Below are 24,639 nucleotides of genomic sequence, written 5' to 3'. Positions count from 1 at the left end.
ACCTCAGGGGATCTCCCATCCACCGCCTCCAACCTCAAAGTCCCACAACTCCTTGCCGTCCGTTTCTACCTCCTGCCCAAAATCCACAAACCTGACTGCCCCTGCTGACCCATTGTGTCAGCCTGCTCCTGCCCCACCGAACTCATCTCTGCATACCTCGACACGGTCCTGTCCCCCTTAGTCCAAGAACTCCCCACCTACGTTTGGGACACCACCCACGCCTTTCACCTCCTCCATGATTTTCGCTTACCCGGTCCCCAATGCCTTATCTTCATCATGGACATCCAGTCCCTATACACCTCCATCCCCCATCACGAAGGACTCAAAGCCCTCCGCTTCTTCCTTTCCCGCCGTACCAACCAGTACCTTCCACTGACACCCTCCTTCAACTGACTGAACTGGTCCTCATCCTGAACAACTTCTCTTTCCAATCTTCCCACTTCCTCCAAACCAAAGGAGTAGCCATGGGCACCCGCATGGGCCCCAGCTATGCCTGCCTCTTTGCAGGATATGTGGAACAGTCCATCTTCCGCAGCTACACTGGCACTTCCCCCCACCTTTTCTTCCGCTACATCGATGACTGTATCGGCGCTGCCTCGTGCTCCCACGAGGAGGTTGAACAGTTCATCCACTTTACCAACACCTTCCACCCGGACCTCAAATTTACCTGGACCGTCTCAGACTCCTCCCTCCCCTTCCTAGACCTTTCCATTTCTATTTCGGGCGACTGAATCAACACGGATGTTTACTATAAACTGACAGACTCCCACAGCTACCTAGACTACACCTCCTCCCACCATGCCCCCTGTAAAAACACCACCCCATATTCCCAATTTCTTCGTCTCCACCGCATCTGCTCCCAGGAGGACCAGTTCCAATACCATACAACCCAGATGGCCTCCTTCTTCAAAGACTGCAATTTCCCCCAGACGTGATCGATAATGCCCTCCACCACATCTCCTCCACTTCTCGCTCCTCTGTCCTTCAGCCCCGCCCATCCAATCGCCATCAGGACAGAACCCCACTGGTCCTCACCTACCACCCCACCAACCTCCATATACATCGTATCATCCATCGTCATTTCCGCCACCTCCAAATGGACCCCACCACCAGAGATATATTTCCCTCTCCTCCCCTATCAGCGTTCCAAAAAGACCACTCCCTCCCTGACTCCCTTGTCAGGTCCACATCCCCCACCAACCCAACTTCTACTCCTGGCACCTTCCCCTGCAACCGCAAGAAATGCAAAACCTGCACCCGCACCTTCCCCCTTATTTCCCTCCAAGGCCCCAAGGGATCCTTCCATATCCACCACAAATTCACCTTCACCTCCAAACAAATCATTTACTGCATCCGCTGCACCCAATGTGGCCTCCTCTATATTGGGGAGACTGGCCGCCTACTTGCGGAACGTTTCAGAGACCACCTCTGGGCCTCCCAGACCAACCAACCCAACCACCCCGTGGCTCAAAACTTCAACTCCCCCTCCCACTCCACCAAGGACATGCAGGTCCTTGGACTCCTCCATCGCCAGACCATAGCAACACGATGGCTGGAGGAAGAGTGCCTCATCTTCTGCTTAGGAACCCTCCAACCACAAAGGATGAACTCAGATTTCTCCAGTTTCCTCATTTTCCCTCCCCCCACCTTGTCTCAGTCTAATGCCTCGAACTCCGCACCGCCTTTCTAACCTGCAATCTCCTTCCTGACCTCTCCGTCCCCACCCCCACTCCGGCCTATCACCCTCACCTTGACCTCCTTCCACCTATCGCATTTCCAACGCCCCTCCCCCAAGTCCCTCCTCCCTACCTTTTATCTTAGCCTGCTGGACACACTTTCCTCATTCCTGAAGAAGGGCTCATGCCTGAAATGTCGACTCTTCTGCTCCTTGGATGCTGCCTGACCTGCTGCACTTTTCCAGCAACACATTTTCAGCTCTGATCTCCAGCATCTTCAGTCCTCACTTTCTCCTGGCTGATAAATCCTGCCTTGATGTTTCGAGCAACTTTTGCACCTTTTAAACAGGTTCTGGCTATCGAGGCGAGATTCCTGCTGGGAATGACTAGTTTCCCATTCGGGGGATTATTGCTTATTAATGACCTTATTAACTGCACAATTTACCATATTATTATGTAGTTTCCTATCCTGCTACCCAATGTGAACAAATTAGTGTCAAGAATTCTTGACATGGAGGGTAGGATGGATCCCTGGTAATTTTAGTTCGCTGTTGGCCATAAAGAGCTTCCATGTAGTTCAGCATGAAACAGCATCTCAAGCCGTGTTCCATGTCAACAGTTGCATGCAGGAAGAGGCAACATGCTCATGGATTTGACCAGGCTACATCTTGGGGAGTATGGAGAAGCAGGCAGGGAATAGTTAGAGTGTAAGATTGCAGCTCAGGGGCAGGGAGGACAGTTAGAAGCAAAGTTCAATGTGGCGAGTCCTCCACATGGGGGTTCTGAGTGGAAATGGTCTGTCGGGGTAGTCTGAAATGAAAAGGGAATTTGGAGGGTCGGGGGGGTCACCTGGTGACCAGGTGGTGTCCATTGTAAGCTGTATTCCCTGCCATTACTTGTTGTCTTGAGATGCTAACTGCATCTGTAAAATGGCTGGGACAACACACCCAGAATGAGCAGTCAGTGTCAGTTTGATGGGTGAAAGCATGGGATCTCTGCTGGATGCCAGGACATGAAGCAACAAATACATAAGTCTTGCATTTGCAAACTGTAACTACATGTAACTACATGCCATTAGACTCAGTTACTGTCACACTTGAACATCAAATGGGAAAATTCAATCTTATGGTTTTTTAAATGAAAACAGGAAATGCTGGAAACACACACAATGGTGAAAAATGTGTTGCTGGAAAAGCGCAGCAGGTCAGGCAGCATCAAAGGAGCAGGAGAATCAACGTTTCGGGCATAAGCCCTTCTTCAGGAAACACACTCAGTGCGTCAGGCAACATCTGCTGAGACAGAAACATAAGGTTACCATTTTCGGTCATTGACTTATCAAAAGAACTATTTCAAATCACTTGGGACAAACACAAAACTTTGAAAAACCATTTTTATTTGTAGAAGGAATATTTTCTCATTTCTGTGGAATTGCCATATGATCTGTTAATGTAATATCCTTGCTTTTAAGCGAGGCACTAATGAAGAAGTGTACAGTCTTTAATTGTGATGGATGATTGCAGATTTGGAAATCTCAGACTTGCTGCATTTTAAGTCACTGGGATGTTCATCTTGAAGTCTGCATTTAAATGACAATGCAAAGTAGTGGAAATATTCCATTTCAGATCTTGTTGAGAAGTACCTCTAACTAACTAAAGTTAGTCATCTGCATTATCAGGTTCATTGACGAATCAATACTTTAGCAGATCACAGATTGATATGCTCCTTTTTGGGGACTTGTCAAAAAGTAGGGCATTGACTCTGAACTGAAATGTTATAGGATACTTCAATGTGAAATCAATGTTTAGTGTGCATATCTTTCTAAAAAAAAATGTGTCAAACATTGAATGAAGAATTAAATAAAAAACAAGGCAAAACAAATAGCAACTGATCTTTACACAAGGCTGTTTGTGCTTATCCCAGGACACTGCTCTATTTGGTTCGGCTAGCAGAGTAGTTCAGTCTGTAATTTGATCCTTGACGCTGAAGCGCTGACCTTTGGCCTGCTTCCCAGCATTCACCTGCCACAGATTGTTCTTAATCTTGTGACTCAGGAAGTTCTCTTAGAGAATATAGGTGACAAACTCTGGAGTTTGTTTTAGAGTGTGTATTGTGGAACAGTGTAAGAAATAAGGTAAGTGAACTCAAAACCATTCAAAATGTGGGGGCTGTGTTGGGAATGTATGGTGGGGGTGGGTGGTTGGTGTTGGAGAGAACCTGAAATATACTATGAAATCAGAAAGTGTCAGTTTTTACTGAAAACGGACTGGAAGCAGTTTGTTCAGTCTGAGAGCAGTTTGACATGTTGTAACAACCACCATTCAGGAATGTGTATGTTTAACCAAGGAGTGGTATCTATGGTTAATATGAACTCTAGCAAACTGAGAGGATGAACAGCATAGTTTCTTTAAAAATAATTTGTCGACATTCCATGTGTTTTGATAAATACGGCTTAGTGTGTAATCAGTGATCAGCTAAATCTTGCTTAAAAGGCACATAATTCCCATTTGGGTCATGCCATTATGTAGGGAAATGTTGGAATTTATTGAAGTGCTGGGGCATTGCTGTTGCTAAGTTGCTGTTTGTTGCTGGGGTCAGCAAGCATTTGTTGTTTAATTAACAAAACATTTTAACAATAGAAAAACACTTTTCATTTAGAATAAATCATCATCTTACATCTATGAGAAAAAAACTCGCTGTAGCAGAAAGGTTATATTTCAGTTTTGAGGAGTACACTACATTGAGGTTAATCTCACTCAAAGGCTGGGTAATTGTTTTGAATGAAATCTGTGCCTTTTATTGTACCCTTTATGTTAAAACACATTTGGGACTTAACCACAGTGAAAACATTAGATGGCACTTGTGAAAATATGATCCAGTTTCAGTCATCACTTTGCAGAACATAGCTGCACTGTGACCTTCAAACAAACCATAGAAATCTAATGTTTAAACATTTGTGAGTGAACATTAACACGATTTATTAAATATAATGATTTACAAGACATACTAAGAAAGGACTGCTGTGGCTCCAATCCCATACGATCTGATGTCATATGACATAGTTTCTTTCACATATGGGCAGCTAATTTTAGAATAACATTATAATTAACTTTTTCTAGAACTTAACAATATATACACCCAAGTTCTAATACAGTATCCCATTCAACCACTAACATTTAACTCTTTACTCACATTTTCCACCCTTACAAATTTCTTTGGCTTGAGGCATTCATCTCCAATGTGCTCTCAGTTCTCTTGAAGAATGAGTTGGATGATTGGCTCTAATTCATTGTCAGGGTGGGTGAGCAGGGTGTTGAAGTGGGATGACAGTTTTTCTGCAGAAATAACATTTCTGGATTGGAATAACTTCAAACCAGAAAGTGAACAAGCTTTTTGCATTGTTAATATGGTGAGGACAAAATAAAACAGGATTTTGCTCCTGTTGACATCATATGCCCAAAGAATTTTGGCGAAAACATACTCACCGTCAATGTTGATATGGGAGCTACTGTAAACATCCAACCAGTCAAAATCCTGAAGGATATTGTAAAGATTATGTATTTTTATTTTTCTGTATTTGAGAAAAGAAATGAGAAAGGAACTGTTTTAAAACCAAGAACTCCCTAGAGAATTGCCGCATGTTTTGAAACTAAGTAACCTGACTCTCACTGTAAACACTCTTTACACAGCAGCTGGTTCCAGCAGTGGCTGAAGTGTAGTTTGCATATGAACTGGAGCTAAGGGGTTGTGTACAAATGTAGCTTTGCATGGCATAAAATGGCAGATGGTTTGAGGACTACTGACTAGTTATCAATGCCCTAGACCCTCTGCCTGCCAAGAACAACGTGATTGGTTCTCAAAATAGTGAGGAGCTATCAGACCTCTACCAGCTTTGTAGCTCTTCTTGCTCTCTGCCGTAAAAAATTGCTTTCAGCTTGAAGAATACCCATTTATTTTCTCTGCAACAGTTGCTATAAGCTGTGACTTTTAATTGATCAGTCAAAGATCTTTTATAAGTGAAGCAGCCATTTTGTGCTTCATGCAAACCAATGGAAGCATCCAGAAAAGGAAATGGCATTCTGAACAAAAGAGCCATGTCAGTGGATACTGTGAACAGAGATCATTGAAGTGCTTTCACTGTTTTCCCTCCATTCCCAACACCCTTTTTTTCCCCACTGTGTATGCACATTTGTAGGTGTTTGTATATAAGAGGGCGTTTATAAGGTTAGAATTTTAATTAACTAAAACTTACGCCAACATTTTGTGACTTTACCTGCAGCTAGAATTTATTTACTTACTTTAAAAATAATTCTTGTCCAATATAGATATTTGGTCTATGCTTTCTGTTACCTAGGTCTAAAATACATGTAAACTGGCCAATTAAGCGTTCTTAATGAAATCCTTAACTTTTGTGATGATTCCAGAAATAATGGGGCTTGAGTTCTAGTGCTGTACCCCATTAAGTCATTACAATGAACACCTGAATCATTTTAATCAATGGTACAACTTACAGCAGTCAAATTAACTGCATATAATGAATCATCCGTCCATTGATTTTCAAGTCAATGTATCAATGCAAAGTGAATGAAATGGTAAAGTAACATATGCAGAAACAGAACTGCCTAATCTACATATAGGATAAAATATCAGAATTCTAAAACCTATCCAAAGAACCTAGTTATCTGCAAAGGTATCCAAAGTATGCTGTGAGACTATCCCTTTTGAAGTCATGAGACATAATGGAGTAAAATTTAGGATAAGTAGAAGCCAACTCAGGGAACTTTATAGTACTTCCAACAATGAGGGAATAGACTTCAAGGTCAGGATTGAAAAGACATGCCTGTAAAGAACTGAGGTCAGCAGGTTAATGGCAATTTGGATTTCTCCCCCATGAGTTCCCAATGCTTTTATTTTCCCCAGAGGATCATCTTTTTCATTCAGGTCATCACCATCATGTTTTATCTCCCCTACTTTTCTAAACAGAGTCTAGAGTGTATTGCTGGAAAAGCGCAGCTGGTCAGCAGCATCCAAGGAGCAGGAAAATCTGTGTTTTAAGCATAAGCCCTTCCTCAGGCTCATTCTTGATGAAGGCCTTCTGCTCGAAATGTCGATTCTCTTGCTCCTCAGATGCCGCCTGACCGGCTGTGCTTTTCCAGCATCACACTCTTTGACTCTGATCTCCTACTTTTCTAATCAACCTGTTCAGGGATATTATTATACACCATTGAAACAGATGGGACTTCAACCTAGTCTGGGTGTAGGGACACTACCACTGCGTCATGAGAGTCCCCTGAACAAGGACTTGCTTCTGCAAAATTAACTGAAGATTTTTGTTCTCTCATTCAGGTACAGAGGGACAAAGTGGCAGGTAGAACTGACATCTTGGTGGGGGCTGCAGGGCACCCTATGATTGATGTGACCCCCTTCCTCTTTGCCTTTTCAAAAAAGCAGTTTTAAACAGCCGTTGCACTCAGGCCTGCCTGCCACTGTCTAGTGTTTTGTGGCTGTGGAGGTGGATCAAAGGTCTTAATTGCCAGGCAGTCCAGTGGCAATTATAAACATCGCGAGGCAAGAGAGGAGGTGCTCAAATGATGCTTTTCTCTTCCTAAATGGTGGAAACTGGATTGGGCCTAGGCAGGAAGAAGCTACTTGGCATCTTTTCTATGCCCCCCCCGCACTCTTTTGAAAACTTATAATGTTAAAACAATCTGCAAGAACATTCATAGTTTTAAAGCCATACAGTAATAATTGTTACCTGTTTTGAACATTTTCAATATTAAGGATTGTGTAATGAAGAGATGTTACAGCTGAACAGAAAAGTTAAGAAGCAGGTAAACAGACATGGAATTTTCAAATATGAGGAGTAGAGTACGAAATAAATGTCTTTTCTTAAGCAAAGGGAGACTGGAAACTTCAATCAAAGTACAGAAACAATTATAGTTAAATTCCATGTGAAGCATACCTATAATTACTGGATTTTCTTTCTAGTATATCTAACATTTATTATTTTTGTTGGTTTATGCATACTTTATGTGATTTATTGAGTGTAAGAATCCCTGATCCCTCTAATTAAAATTAATTAAGTCATCACAACTAATAGCTGCCCTGTCTTCTCCAGTGCTAGCAATTGTTGAGAACAATGTAAAATTGTAAATTAAATTTATATTTTGTATCTTGTGTGTTAAGAAGAGAAGACATGATTTAGTTTCATTTTTGAGCATCCTTGGAGGGTTGGAGACAAGAAGTCTGAAGGTCTGTTTTGTTTACATTCATTTTAAAGATGTTTTAAACGCTTGAGGTGAACGGTTCAGTGCACACAAAATGGTAGAGGAAAAACTATGCTCTTGCTTCACGACAGACATACAATCTATGCAGAGAAAGAACAATCTGAAAATCCAGTCAGCCCCTGGGCCGTGTATGCAAGAGAAGGAAGAACTGCAGGGTACTATGTTTAGAAAACTCATATAGTTGCTCTGAAATTAGAGGGTAATGAGTTAAATTTGCAGTTTGTCTTAGGTGTCCCAAGAAGAGACAATAGAGGAAGGCAAAAAGCATCTAGTGACTGCATAGAAAAACCAATTGTAGCTGTACCAGAGTTGAAAAGTGTGATGCTGGAAAAGCACAGCAGGCCAGGCAGCACCCGAGGAGCAGAACAGTCAATATTTTGGGCATAAGCCCTTCATCAGGACTGCTCAAAACATCAACTCTCCTGCTCCTTGGATGCACCCTGACCTGCTGTGCTTTTCCAATGCCACACTTTTCGACTCTTATGTCCAGCATCTGCAGTCCTCACTTTCTCCTGTAGTGGTACCAGCCTGAGTCTGAGAAAGAAGCCTTTGTGAGGACATACTATTCTTCAGCAAGGTTTTGGTGTTTTTGAGGGCATTGCTGGGATTATAGAAATAATGTAAATTTATATCCTTTTATAAGGTCTATAATGAAACCATTCCAATGTTTTATCTTGTGTAATATGTAGTTTTTTTCTTGTTCAATGTACACTTTATTTATTGTTTGTTAAAATTACACTTGTATCCTCTTGTGAATGTGTCCGGTAATTGGCCTCCATAGTTTGAAAAAAAACTAACAAGCCAGGTTTCACTCTCAGATCTGTCTTGTCCAATATTAGTTTCAGCAAGGATCATAACATAATTCAGAACCAAAAAATAATTTATATGCAAATAACAATTAAAAATAGTTAGTGATTTTTGTGAAGATTTGTAGCTCAGGTTGACCATGAGTATGTAAATTAGCTCACTGAGCCTGAAGGTTTGTTTTCAGATATTTCGTCACCATACTAGGTAACATCATCATCAGTGAGAGTCTCCGGTGAAGTGCTGGTGGTATGTCCCGCCTCTCTATTTATAGGTCTTGGTTTCTTAAGGTGGGTGGTGTCATTTCAGGTTTTTTTTGTGCAATCAAAAACTATAGCCACATTACCTTACATCAAAGATATATCAGAAATTACTTCCAGACTCCTCAGACTCCTTGGCATCATGGTAGCCCATAAACCTAACAACACACTTAAACAGCAACTAATGAACCTCAAGGATCCATTAGATACTACCAGCAAAACTAACGTCATTTACAAGGTACCATGTAAAAAACACTACATCAGACAAACTAGCAGGAAACTTGCCACCAGGATACACGAACACCAACTAGCCACCAAAAGACATGACCCACTATCACTAGTTTCCATTCATACAGACAAAGAAGGACACTTTGACTGGGAAGACACACATATCCAAGGGCGGGCAAAACAAAGGCACGTACGAGAATTTTTAGAGGCATTGCATTCTAACCAGAACACCATCAATAAACACATCAATTTAGATCCTATTGACCTTCCTTTCAAAAAAAGAACAACAATTGACACCAAGGTGTATTTTAAGGAATTAAAACTATTGAGGCACAATGTGCATCATTAAGGATGTGATGCAAAGTCACATGAACTTGCTTTCTCTTAATTGTAACCTTGTGGCAAGCTGAGGTCATTGTCAGATATTCCTTCAACTGAACTCATTTTCTCACCTCACTAGTGGCTATAAATATTCTTCAGCCAATGAATGTCTAATGAACCACAGAAGTGGGTTTAGAACAGAGAATTGATAGCTAGAGCCCAGGTACACATCTGTTTCATGATCAATTTGAAGATGCTAATTGTCAATGACAGATTCAACACATTTTTCATTGTTTCCCGTTATTATTGGTTTGAAATTTACTTTTTACTTGTTTTGTATTGTTTCTTCTGTTCATACTGTTCTGGATTACATTTAAATAATATTCTGGATTTACCATATTGACAGCATTGGAGGTTCAAGCAAAATAATAAGGTAGCTGATGCTGATGGCTATCACTGAGATTACTACATACACTATGTGCAGCTACTCAAGTTTTATGTTTATTCTTAATCATTCATGGAATGTGGGCCAACGTTTATTGCTCATCCCTAGATATCTTTGAGAAGATGGTAGTGAGTTGCCTTTGCAGTCCATTTAAAGAATCATAACATTTTAAAATACAGAAGGAGGCCATTTGAGGTTGACTGACGACGCCATTAGGGAGGTAGTTCCATTATTTTTACCCAATGATACAGGAATAACAGTCATATATTTCCAAGTCAGGATGGCGAGTGGCTTGGCAGGAAACTTGCAGGTGGTGGGGTTCCTATGTATCTGCTGTCTTAGTCCTTCTAGATGGAAGCGGCTGTGGATATGGCAGCTGCTGTCTAAGGAGCCTTGGTGAATTTCTGCAGTGTATCTTGTAGATGGTACAAACTGTTGCTGCTGAGTGCTGGTGTTGGGAGTGAAATTTGTAAATGTTGTAAATTAGAATAGAATAGAATAGAATATCCTTTATTGTTATATGTATTCAAATATGGAGATACAAGAGAATAGTGAAAATGTCGCCCAATGTGGCATTACTTTAGATACAAAATAGAGAAGTAAAGGGAAAAAGAAAGGAGAAAAGTTACATAACTTATCGTTATCCAGATTATAGTTTAGAAAAAAATGAGAAATAAAGTTTTTTTAAAAAGCATTACAGTCTTCCCTCATAAAGGGCCTGAAGTAAATCAGTACAGGTGGCTTCCACACATTGTCTAACCAGGCTCACAAGCTGCTGACTGCCCGCACTGGTCCCCAGTCCAATGTCTGTCCTGCTCCACTAGTGCATCCAGTCCGCTGGCTGTCCCTGCTCCACTCCATGTCTCCAGCCCACTTTACCTCAGAAGAGAACATCAAAAAGGGGAAAAAAGAGAGTGAAAATGAAAAATAAACAGAAGGAGCAGAGGAGCTCTGGTTGGAGCACTCTACTCTGCCACCATCTTGACTGGAAAATAATGTCTCATGGTACTAGTTTAAGATGAAACCAAAGCACATATTACACTAAGGTTCACTTCTTCTGATTGAGAAGGCAGGCAACAAAGGAAACATAAATGGTTATATTGACCAACACAATATTAACGAACCCAACTGTTCCAGTCAACCTGAGGAAAAGGAACATAACCTCAGATGACTATTTTAATCATTAAAATATTTCCATAAAGTGGACGACTGCAATCTTACATCTTAGGAACCTTGGATACCTGACCCAAGCTGCTGTGGTCCTCTTTAATTACTCACACCAGATACTGAGATGATATTATTGTACAATTTGAATTGAATTAAATTTATTGTTGTGAAATGAGGCACAGTGAAAAGCTTTGTCTTCCAAGCAATACAGGCAGATCACATAGTTAAATAGCATAGATAAGTAAATAATAGGTAAACAGTGGCAAAAACCAAAACACAGGTACAGGCGAATGCTAAGAGTTTGTGAGTCCATTCAAGTATTCCAACAGCAGTAGGGTAGAAACTGTTTCGAAACTGGCTGGTGCGCATGTTCAGACTTCTGTACCTTTTTCCCAATAGTAGAGGTTGTAGAGAAGCATTGCTAGGGTGGGACGAATCTTTGAGAATGCTGGCGGCCTTTCCTTGACAGTGGGCCTGGTAGATGGATTCTATAGATGGGAGGTTGGCCTTTGTGATTGTCTGAGCTCACCACACTCTGTAGCCATCTCCGATCTTGAATGTACATTTGCCATACCAGGTAGTGATACATCCAGATAGAATGTTCTCAATAGCACACCTATGAAAGTTGGCAAGGATATTTGCCTCATGCCAATTTTCTCAGCTGCCTGATGAAGGAGAGATGTTGTTAATTTGCTAAGTTGATGAGGTTGATGTTGAGGAGGATAATCAGAATCAGTGCAAATCCATACCAGTCGCAATCTACTGTTCACATGATCCAAGTCCACACCAAGCACAATCTACTGTTCACATGAACTACATCCAAATACAAAGAAGCATGGTAAGTGTCCTTTTTGTTTGATTCCTTGTGGGTTTGAAAATGCAGAAGTGGTCCTCTGGGTCAAAAAGGAAATTCTGGATCTCCCTGCCCTAGATACCCCTGTTAGTCAGCCAAATTTGAAAACAGTTGCCTCAAATAGGGCATCCTTTTCCTCAGTCTGTGGGATGGCCTCGAGAATTCTTTTGAGCACTTGAGCTCATGAACGTTGGGCTCCTATTTGATATCAGTTAGCTTTACAACACACAACACATTAACTTTATGATAATCATATTAGTGAACATTTCTCTTTTGTGAACACTGACCCCAATTTGTACTCCCAAGTTAATGTCAATTAATTGCTCATACCTGTATTCCCATGCCAACAGTTCCCCATTTCATCATCCTGAAACAGTGCTTGGGAAACATTTTTCTTAATTTATTTGCAAGTGTACCATAATATCAAAAGGGAATATTGTATCACCTGCATATGTCTACATAAGGAAGAAAATGGCTGTTATTTGCATGAAATCAATTAAATCATCTAAAATAGTATAAACCTTCCAGACATCAGCAATAACGTTCTTTAATGTGGATAACACACCATCTGTGGAGAAAACAATATTTAGGATCTCTTTGTCATAACTGGCTGTTGTACACTGGAGTGTGTTTGAAGTCCGCTGGTGTTTTCAGTTATTGCAATTTCTATTTTTCAGTTTGTAAATGTCACCAACTGAGTATAAGATATTCATATTAAGTGCTTGTTAGGGTGCGGGTGTAGAAGAGAAAAATGAGGGTAGGCTGATCTAACTTCAGCCTCGGTCTATTGCCCTTGAAGGGTGAAACCCATTTGTTGATGTATGTTTAATAGCTCTGACAGACAGTGGCCTTGGGGGTTCTGTAAGTAAGAGACCAGAGTCTTAATGCAGAGGAGTTAAAACTCCATTTGTGTTCTATTGATGCTGTTGTAGACTGGATTCCAAGATCTATTTAAAGGTAGGGTGATGGCTCAGTGGTTAGCACTGCTACCTTACAGTGCTAGGGAGCCAGGTTTGATTCCACCCTTGGGTGACTGTCTATGTGGAGTTTACAAATCCTCCCCATGCCTGTGTGGGTTTCCTTCCATTGTCCAAAGATGTGCAAGCTGTTGGATTGGCTGTGGAAAATTGCCAGTTGTGTGCAGGCCAGGTGGATTAGCCATAGGAAATGCATGGTGGTAGGTGTGTAGGTCTAGGTGGGATGTTTTTCTTAGGGTTGGTGTAACTCAATGTGCCAAATGGCCTGCTTCCACATTGTAGGGATTCTATGATCACCACATTTCACTTTTGCCTGACAAATAAGCTCATAGTCATCTGTCCCTGTCTTACTTAGTTCAACATTGTTCTATGGTTGCTGTGATATATAAGCAATACGTTGCTTCCCTTGTCCAGTGTCTAAGACTACAAGGTCTATTTGGTGTAATTTGATTGAAGAAGATCATTTGCTTGTCAAACTAGACAAATCTCTTAACATGGTGTTTGTTAACATCTTGCTACAGGTTATATTGATGTGATAGACATTGAGGAGGACCAGAGGTTAGGTTTCACTCCTTCAAGTACTCAGGCTGTTCTGCCCACAAACCTATGTGATGTAATCATATGATGTAATCTTATGGCACTCCTCAGGATTTACCCTTTCAGACCTTCAGACCCATATACAAGAACATCTGTCTTCTTTTACTTCTTTTGAAGTATTTTAACATCTTTTGTTAAAATGTAAGTTTTTTTAGTAAGTTTGGCACTATATAAATGTAAGTCCTTCTTTCCTTTTACTTCTTGGAGTGCACTGAGTGGATTGTAGAAGTTGTGCAACTTTCAGTGATGAGACATGATTAAGTCAGTACTCAGAGGATTAACTCTAAAACTTGTGGAGCAGTCCACATAATGGAATCATTGAATTAAGGAAATAGAAACACACCCAGCCCAAAGTTCCCCTAATAGGCTGCACTGTATTAATCTAACAACAAGTTGACTATGGAGCTGGCCAATGTTAGTAAATTATTTGGATCTTAGTTCACTGACAATTTTATGCCCAAGTCTACCGTTCAACTAAAATGATTACATTTTCATTAGGAAAGAATGTCCCAAGTGGGCAGGACAATGGCTCAGCAGTTAGCATTGCTGCCTCACAGCGCCAGGGATCCGGGATTGAGTCCACCCTTGGGTGACTGTCTGTGTGGAATTTGTACATTCTCCCTGCATCTGCAGGGGTTTCCTCCAGGTGTTCTGGTTTCTTCCCACAGCCCAAAGATGTGCAGGTTAATCGGATTGGTCTAACTGAAATTTTCCATAGTGTTCAGGGATGTTTAAGCTAGATAGATTAGCCATGGTAAATGTAGGGTAACAATAGGGGTCTAGATCTTCAGGGGATTGTTGCAGACTCAATGGGCTGAATGGCCTCCTTCCACACTGTGGGGGTTGTATGATGTTTCTATGAAATTCACTTTCACTACTGTATTATTATGAAAGATTTGAAACGTTCATTTGAATTAAAGTCATGCTGGTAGCTCCCAAAGTGTTTTTAATATTGGAAGTATAATTGTAAAGTATAAGGGAAAATGTACTTCTATTCCAGTGATATAACTGAATATTGACTTTTTCATGTTCAAATATAGGAAACTTCAAGGTCACATAAAAAGAAGAAAGGCCCCCTAAGTGGATCTCGTTCAAGTAAATATGGCAAAAATGATCAGAATGTGAATGAGGAGCTACCAGGTTTGAAGATTGCAGGAACTACCAGTGACCAGGCCTTGCCATTGCATACACATCCTGCTCCCATCCTTCAAGGAAATATTGCCCAGAATCTAAGGTAAGAAATCTCAATCCTATTTAGTTGAAGTGACTTAATTATTTTCAATTTTTTCGCAAATGCTTTGTTTTCATTGTCAGCACTTGTGATGTATGAGTAGCTTTTGGCTGAACCAGTAGCAATTCTCAGCAAATGAACTGGATTCTCGGCATGCCTAGACTCGTGGATTGCTTTTCTACCCAGGCTAAGATAAAAATTGGATTTCCAAGTGCCATTTTACAAATGTAAAACGAACATCATATTGTACGTTGTAGGGGACCAATGCCCGACATCACAAAGACATTAACAAAGCACATCACAAAGATGATTCCAAAACAACTCAAAATTGAATGGAGTCAATCAGGAGATCGCCGGCAGCTACTTAAAAGAAGATTTCTGAGCCTTAAATATAAAAATGACGAGCTGACACCTGTTTTACATCCCATCACACATCCTTCCTGTGGAGTTGAAGGACTATTTCCCATAATTTCACAGCCATGATTATCGATCATGTCATTGACCACTCCAGTGGTTCTCCTGAGCTCTGTGTTTGAGTCACTGTCGATGAGGTAATTGGCTTGAAATTTGTGCTGCTCACATACATCTCAGCTGCTCAGAGCTATGTTTGAAGGCAAAACTGACTGTGCCAGCTCATGTGTAAAAATGTCACTGAGGCTTGGTACCCAAATTTGAACTGTCCTTTTGGAGTACTGTTGCCAAAAAGGTGTCCAGATGAATTTCTAACTCATGGTGTAAATTAAGCCCTGCAGTTGTCCACAGTGAGCAATTACATGTGAAATACTTCCACAATGTATGCATCAGGGTTAATATTTTAGTTATTGCTAGGACATGGACAATTTTACACCCGGTTTGACACTGCAGTGACTTGGTGCAGGGATCTGCCAAAGTGTTCTGAGGCTACCACCCCCCCCCAACAACTGAACCACTCACTGCTTCATTCCAAAGTCTGATTGTAGTGAAGTTCTGAAGGAACAATACAGTGTTAGAATCAATTTGAAAGCCACTAATTGCTGCTTTTATGACTTTTGGGACAGGGATTTAAAAGGTTTAAATCTCTGAGCTGGAAGGGTGTTTTAGAATGGACAGACAATAGATACAAATATTATTTTAATGATTGCTGCCTGCTTTTTAAAAATTCATTTCTGGGATGTCAATCTAGGCTATCTCGGCCAGCATTCATTGCCCATCCCAAAATGTTCAGAAGACAGTTATGAGTCAACCATGTTGCTGTATGTATAGGAGAAAGTGAGGACTGCAGATGCTGGAGATCAGAGTTGAGAGTGTGTTGCTGGGAAAGCAGCACAGGTCAGGTAGCATCCGAGGAGCAGGGGAATTGATGTTTCAGGCAATAGCCCTACATCCTGATATGAAACATAGATTCTCCTGCTCTTTGGATGCTGCCTGACCTGCTGTGTTTTCCCAGCAACACACTCACGATGATTGCTGTATGTATAGGCCAGGCCAGGTACAGATGGCAGATTTCTTTTCTCAAAATGACAACAGTGAATCAGATGGACAATGACAATGCTTACATGGTTACCACTGGGCTATTTTTATTTTAAATTCCAGCTTTTTAAAAAATTGAATTCAAGTTTCACCATCTGCCATGGTGAGATTCAAACCCATGAGCATTAACCTGGAGCTCTGGCTCTGTGACATTCCACAACACCTCCCCTTTGCCATTACAGCCTCACAGCTTGATCAGATGCTAAGAACTGCTTGATATAAGCTTTCAATGTTTAGCTTACTACTATTGTTGGAATTATGGGAACAATTTTTCAATTTACTCACTGAAAAAGAATGTATCATTTGCGCAATTACAGAATGCAATAGAAAAGAATGGATGGGCCACCCTATTTGTCAAGTAACTTCCAAGATTCTGAAGTCTAAAATTGCCCCCACTGTCTCAAAACCCCTCTGGTAAATGGCAGACAGTATTTTCAACATATTATTAAAGATCCCCCCAAATCTGCACAATGTTCTCCTTTGAACAGCTATGAATATTTTCCTAGTAGCGACCATCATGTGATTGAGGGCAGAATCAATCCACAAAAAAAACTGGAACAATCTGTAAATGGGATGTTAAAAAAATGAACTAAGAGCTCTATGTGGAAAATACCTTCATGGAAGGCTGAAGTGTGAAAAAGAACAACATAAACTGAAAGGAAACAGCATTAAAACTGCAAAAATTCAATTCCTGGAAATTGGGACAACAAAAAAAGGTCAAGACTGATAACCAGAAAGCTACAAAAACAAAGTATGACAAGAAACAAGTATGAAAAAGAGGTAATGTGGACCCTGTAGAAATTGATAATGCTGATGTATTCAAAGATGATTAGGAAATGACAGATGTGTTGAAATGATTGCTGTATCAATGCAGTAAAGGAAACCATCAGCATGCCAGACATACCAGGAAAAACTCCGAGATGGGAATCATCAAAACTAAAATCTGTAATTAACTAATAATGAAAATAGCGGCACTATAAAGTGTGTAATTCCCATTTCCAGATAGCTTCCATTATAGATTTTAAAGGAATTAGTAGAAAACATTATAGGTGCCTTAATTATAAATTTACATGGTTCTTGTAAGTTGGAACTCTTGTCATAAAGAGTCATAAAGTCTTGCAGCATGGAAACTGACTGTTCAGTCCGTTTCGTCCATGCCAACCAAGTTACCCACACTAAATTAATCCCATTTGCCTGCACGTGGTCCACATTCTTCTAAACCTTTCCTTGTCATGGACCTATCCAAATGTCTCTTAAATGTTGTAATTGTACCTGTGTCTATCACTTTCTCTGGCAGTTTATTCCACATGTGAACCACCCTCTGTGTGAAAAAGTTATCCCTCAGGTCCCTTTTAAAGCTTTCTCTTCTCACCTTAAAATTATGACCTCTAGTTTTGAACTCCCCAACCCTAGGGAAATGACCTTTGCTTTCACCTTAACTATGTCCCTCATGATTCAACAAATCTTTATAAGGTCACCCCCCAAACTCCTGCGTTCCAGTGAAAAATTTCCCAGCTTATCTAGCCTTTCCTCATAACTCAAACCTTCTAATCACAGGAACATTCTTATAAATCCAATCTGCGCCCTCTCCAATTTAATAATATCCTTCCTATCGCAGGGTGACCAGAACTATACACTGTACTCCCAACAATGACCTTACCAACATCCTGTACAACCTCAACATGACATCCCAATTGTAAAGTTGCCTTGCCATTTTCAGAAAGGTGAGAGAATGAAACTAGGACATCATATAAAAGTTAACCTAATATTTGCTAGATTCTTTGAAGAGGTGGCTACAATAGTTGATGGGATAGTTTTTTTTATACAGATTGCCACAACGTATTTGACAATCCCTCATTAAGAAAGTATTAGCTAAAGTTGAAACTCATGGAATTGAAGATAAATTATTGACTGGTTATGAAATCGATTAAGCATCTGGAAATAGAGAGCAGGGATAATTGACAAGTACTTTAATTTACAGAATATGATTTGCAAGGTTCTATGTTATGGCCTTAATTAGTATTCACATTTATAAGTGACAATGATGATGAGAAAGAAGATCACACATTCAATTTTATCAATGACACAAAGATGTATATTGATGCATAAAATTGATACAACATAATGAGTTAAAAAGACTTTCATTTATATCGTACTTTTCACAAACTGAATATCTCAATGCATTAGATACAGCAAAGGTTCTTTTGAAGTAGTCAGTATTGTAGTGTAGGAGATATGGCAGCTAATTTTCACTCAGCAAATTCCCAAAAATAGCAATGTGCTCATGATCAGATAACTTGTTATTATGTCATGTTAATTGAGGGATACAGCACATCTTTGCTGGAGACAAAACAAATTCACCTAAAATAAAAACAAATTCTTCAGGTCTGGTGGTATCTGTGGAGACAAAAACAGAGTTAACACTTAATCTGTTATAACTTTTCTTCAGAACTGGTAATTCCTCTTTGAAATAGTGCTATGGGATCCCTTCCTACCATTCGAACAGGCACGTGACTTCAGTTTAACATCTCATCCGCAGAGACAGTACCACTAACAATGCAGCATTCTGTCAGATCTGCACAGAAGTACCAACTTAGATTTTTGTGCTGAAACCCTGGAGTGAGATTTGAACTGGAATTTAGTGGCTAAGAGGCATGAGCAGAATTTTCATGCAGAGAGAAGTTGGGTCTGAAAATTAGAAGGTACTTGGATCTGTCATTGAGAATGCTGTAACCTACAGGATTTGGAGATGCCGGTAACCTACAGGGCTATGAATCAAGCACTGTAAAGAGGGTTTAATTTGGGTAACTCTTCCAACTGGCATATCGCATGTGGGCTGAATGCTCTCCTGTGCTGTTAAAACTTTCTCTGGTTCTAGAAGAGCTTTTTCTTCTTTAATTACAATGAGTGTATTTATGCAGAATTCATAAACTCTCTCATGCCCAGTGTGACTATTATTTATTCAAACAATTGTTTGTATATTAATTTTATCTTACTGATAGTTTTGGAAGTGAAAGCATTCCAGCAGATCTTCAGGTAAAGCCCTGTGACTCTATTCAGACTACAGGTGGACCTGTTGTTCCAGGGTATGTAAGCTAGTTGCTTGGGTGTGTGATTTAACAAATTAAATAATGCATGGATTTTCTACAGAGTTTGCCTAGTTTTTAGATTGATTTGATTCTCCAAAATTATGACTGATCCTCATTGCTGAAATGTCACTTTGGTTGCAATTACTTTGTGCATGAGTATTCTGGAGTGTAGTTTTATGTATATAAGTATAAAAGCATAAAAATTGAAAGTAATTTCTCTTGAAACTCGAAATTGTAACAATTTTGGAAATGGAAATGTGTAGTTTCACTAAAGTTGAATTGTGTTGACTCAATCTATGGGGATTGTGGAAATATTTTTGTTGCATCAGGCTGGGTGCAGTGTGAAGGAGCAGCTGTATTAATCATCACCATGTACTGTTTGCATGATGAAATAGAGAGGTAGGCCACTGAACTGAAGGACTTAGTTCTATAGTAAAGTGCACAGCTATGATCAAGATAGCTGCATGAAAGAAAGTGGTGCTGCCATCTTTCATTTTGAGTGAGTGATAGTTCTTGACATAAACCCCTTTGTTCCCATTTTCATACAGGCAGCCTGGGGTCAGTGACATTATAATGTTTGACATTTGCATGACATCAGTTTGTTTTTAACTATACAGTCAGTTTTGAGTAGGAACCTTTGTGTCAGCACTTAACATATTTAGACAGTGTGATAGATTACCACTGAACATGAGAACTGCAGCTTTTATTACTTCAGTTCTTTGTTAAATGGAGACACTGAGGAGATTTCTGAGAATGTTGCTAGAAATGATAGAGTTTAGCTTTGAAGCAAGTTTTGATAAGTTGGGTTTGTTTTCTTTGGAATAAAAGAGTTTAACTGAGGTGTATAAAAATGAAGTCTCCAGACAAAGTGGATAAGAATGACTTAGGTTTCTTAGCAAAGAGGTCATATAGTTAAATACTAGAAAGTTTAGAGGGGAGTTCAAGAATGAAACTTCCCACTCAGAGGATGGTGGGTATCCTTAACACGCTCTAAAAAGCAAGTAAAGACAGAGATCCTGGGTACCTTTAAAAGATAAACTTAGATATGGGCTTGCAGTGTTTTAACATATAGGGCCATGGACCACAAACCGAGATGTAGGCTTAGACTGGATCAATCTTTTTTTAGTCAAACATAAAAGGCCAAATAGCTCCCTTCTACGAGAAACAGCCTATTTGTTAATGTGCAACTATTTCAGTTCATAGTGAGAATTGATATTCTCATTTCTAATTATGCAAAACACAATGTGATCAACCTACCTGAGTTGGAACAGCCTGAATAAGTGCTAGGTCTATCTAAATTGTGCAAGCTTCACATTGATGCCATTATCAGCATTGTTCTCACTTAAAAACAAAGATGGAAAGATCCTCATTAAAGTTATGATCCTTAAATTTCTATTGGTTTCAAGTTTTAATGGACATTTTTATTTAGTGTTTTCAGTTTGCACCTTTAGGCAAAATGCAAAGAATTTTCAGCTCAGTTGCAAATCCAACTTGCAGTTGGCACTACTGTATCTGCTTAGTTGCAATGTTAGGAAGGCAGAAACAATTTCATGCTCACTGATCATCTCCATTGTTTTGACAAGCTGCCATTTAAGGTACAGTACATTCATGCTATATAGATATCATGTAAAAAAATTTAGCTGGACCTCCAGGCTATTCTAAGGACTAGTAGTTAAGCTGTTCCACATCAAAGTGAATGATTGCTTCATCCACTGTACCTAAAGATAATGTGGGCAGGAGTCCTGCAATTGGCTTAAGACCTGGAGTGTGTTACGTGAATGAGACACAAAATAGATCCTCACAGGAAACAATGTCATGTCACATGTTCTTGTTCTCTCTCAGCCTCATGGCCACAGTAAAATATTTCATCAATGAAGTCAATGTTTTCTTAACCTCAGCAGGTATTCTTTGGAAACACATCAAGACTGTGTTCATGATAGAGCCCTCTTTTAAACAGCTGCCCACTTCAAGGCCCAAACAGAAACAAGTCCTTCAGGCCTTGAGCACCCAATCGGTATGATGTGGTGCAGTGCTGTGAATTCTGTTTTATAACCACTTTCTGGCATCTTTTCAGCATCAATGTAGTAGCAAGGTAAAGGAAAGTGTCACCAGTAGGACAACACAGGCTGTTTCAGTGTACAGGAATTCAGGAATCAAATATTTTGTTGTTCAAATTGTGAAATGGTAGTTTCTTTGCTGCGTAGTTAGTGGAGTTACATTTCATTTAGTCTGTGCATCTGGAACACATGAACCCACAAAGTTTCAGCTGTTGCTGCTTACTGAAAACTTCAGCATTTGTCTGAGGTTCAGTAACACCTTGAGGCAGGTGTTCGAAGCTAAATTGGAATAATTTTCATTGTGGCATATCAGAGGTCAAATGATGTCAGCAAATACCCCAGCCTGCCATTTAGCTACAACCTTAAAATCAAGGTACCTGTGCTATATACTGGCTAATTTGTTCATTACTGCAGTTGACATAGATTCAGTCAGTTATTTTGTTCTTTCTAGGGGAAAGAATTAGATTTCAAATAAATATGAAAGCATCTTTAGTAAGTAGTAACTTTTTATTATGTTCCAAAAGAATAATTTAAAACAATGCTGTCAAATTGTTGAGCAGTAACAGAGTGTACAGTGTACAAGGCATTTAAATTGAGGAGTCACATCAAGGTTTTTTGAGAGAATCTTGCTGTTAGATCCAATGTTACTTCCTTGGTATTTCTTACCAAATGGACTTCATGAAGTAAAAACCCTGAACTTATGTCTCCTGACTCCATTCTCGTCGTATCATTCATTATTCCCATAGCAACCTGCTACCCACTGGATACCTGCCAAAAGATCAGTAACTCTGGCACCTAAGCCATATTTAAAAGACCACTGAGCTCCTGGGTGAGCACTGGCATTCCCAAGCTATGCTGCTTGGTCAAGGATGGATCCTGACATGTGAGAGATGGGGAAAATTGAGTTGTGATTTTCTGACAGAGTGTGGAAGTTCTCTTCCCAGAGCACTGGCTCTCGCATACTCATGCGAGGTTATCAACCAGGCCAGTGCCATCCAAATGGTGCAGAAAAACAGCCAGATGTTTCTTCTCAACTCTGATCAAAAAAGTATACCCCCCCCTTACAGATATGATTACTCCCTTCACAACTGTCCCCTCCAAACTTCACACCCCAAACTTCTCCTTAGTTTATTTGGGCAAATCTGATGGACTGCCTCTGTCCCATCCCCTAGAGGGACCAAACTGGACAGCCTGGCGTGAGAAGTGCCCAGACCCCTGACTGATGCCTGTACACCTTCCTGACCACTTTAGCTCTACCCCCTCAACTGGCCACTATGGCTGCCCCCAACTGATTGTGACCCATTCCCTGGACTACAGAGGCATAGACCTCTGCACCTGACCATGCCAATCTTCAGGAGTTAGTAACAGGGCTGCCCTTTACTCACTGGACCAGGATCCTTTGACTGAGGGGTACCTCCATGAACTTCACAATAGACTGCTCCCCTCAGACTTTGAAACACGGTGGCTTCTTTACTGCAATTGCAGTGTATTTGCCACTTAAGCTGCTGGAACATGGCACAAACATGAGGTTGCCATAGCAATTTGTGTAGAGCAAGATGTCCACCCCTTTGACTGAGGACTGCTGACCAGCAAGGCAAGCTATCTGGCTGTTTTGCTGTGCTAATTGGCACACCAAGGCAAGGCAAGGCATGGATGCTGCAATCACACAGTTATGCACTCAAAGAGGAAGTGAGCTGCCTTGAGGGGAGCTAGTGTAATCTCTGAGTTGCATGCCTGCTTCTTTACACAAAGTGTCCCTGCAGCAACCTTTTCAATGCTAGTTGCTGACGTGTGCTACAATACACGTCTATCCTTCCTCAGGGTCTTGCAAGTGGATTAGAGAGTTATCATAATAGTTGTGAGGGATTGGCAAGAGTGAAGTGCTTATGGCTGTCGACAAGAGCTATGTAAAGACTAAGAGCAGGCGTCGGCAATACAGCCCTCTAGCCCACTATGCTGTTCAATACGCTCATGATTGATCTCATCTTGACCTCAACACCACTTTGCTGCCCACTCTCCATAAACCTTCCTTCCATTACTAATTAAAAATTTGTCTGCTTCCTCCTTAATCCTCAATGTTCTGGCATCCACCATTATCGAGGGTAGTGAATCCATAGATTCATGACCCTTTGATAGAAGTAATTTCTCCTCATCTCTGTTATAAATCTGCTATTTTTTTTCCTAAGACGATGACCTCTCACTCAGGAATATCCCACATGAGGAAACATTCTCTCTATGTCTACTTTGTCAATCCCTTTTAGCATATTATATACCTCAAATATATCTCATCACATTCTTCTAAACTCCAAAGACTACAGGCTTAAACTGTTCAATCTCTCTCGACAAGACAAGCCCCTTCACCTCTGGAATCAATCTAATGAAACAAAAACAGAAACTTCTGGAAAAACTCTGCAGGTCTGACAGCATATGTGGAAAGAATTCAGAGTTAACATTTTGGATCGTGATGCTGAGCAACAAAAAGGCTCACTGTGGCTGATGGTGGGCAGAGGTCATCAAGTCCCCGTTCTGATTTCCAGATTGAGAATTCTCAATGTCTAGATTGCTTAGCACGCTTGGCAAGGTAGGAACTTGAATGTTAATGAGGTGTTAATAAGGTGTTTAAGAAGCTACAATCCTCCAGAATTGTCAACTTGCCACTAACATTCAAGCAGTAAAAAATGAGGTCTGCAGATGCTGGAGATCACAGCTGCAAATGTGTTGCTGGTCAAAGCACAGCAGGTTAGGCAGCATCTCAGGAATAGAGAATTCGACGTTTCGAGCATAAGCCCTTCATCAGGAATAAGATGAAGGGCTTATGCTCGAAACGTCGAATTCTCTATTCCTGAGATGCTGCCTAACCTGCTGTGCTTTGACCAGCAACACATTTGCAACTAACATTCAAGCAGCTTGCTGCGGCCTGGCAAAAGCATAAAAGAGAGAGATTTGCTTCTAGCATTGAACTAGGCCTCACTAGACTTCTTATCCAATTCTGCCACAGGTCTCATGATGGCTCATGTTGCTCAGAGTCCATGAAGATTCCAAACCTTATTTCAAGAAATGGCAGAAGTGAAATCTTTTGGTGTCTCTTTGGCCACTCCTCGTTCATATGTTTGTAAAAAAGGCTGGAAAAGATTTTTTAAA

At 40.5% G+C, this 24,639-nt stretch overlaps 1 protein-coding gene across 6 annotated transcripts in view; it reads left to right on the top strand.

The window, feature by feature from the left end:
* The window catches only part of tacc2 (transforming, acidic coiled-coil containing protein 2), a 269,026-nt gene that overhangs the window by 33,048 nt on the left and 211,339 nt on the right, over positions 1-24,639 (top strand). For all 6 annotated transcript variants that reach the window (XM_060842045.1, XM_060842046.1, XM_060842047.1 and 3 more), the window contains exon 3: positions 14,653-14,846. In XM_060842045.1, coding sequence (XP_060698028.1) covers positions 14,653-14,846 — 194 coding nt within the window. The remainder of the gene's footprint in view (positions 1-14,652; positions 14,847-24,639) is intronic.

The sequence above is a fragment of the Hemiscyllium ocellatum genome, chromosome 22 (genome assembly GCF_020745735.1).
Source record: "Hemiscyllium ocellatum isolate sHemOce1 chromosome 22, sHemOce1.pat.X.cur, whole genome shotgun sequence".
In the NCBI taxonomy this organism is placed as follows: Eukaryota; Metazoa; Chordata; class Chondrichthyes; order Orectolobiformes; family Hemiscylliidae; genus Hemiscyllium; species Hemiscyllium ocellatum.
Note: the sequence above shows the minus strand (reverse complement) of the source record. Positions and strands in the feature narration are given on the sequence as shown.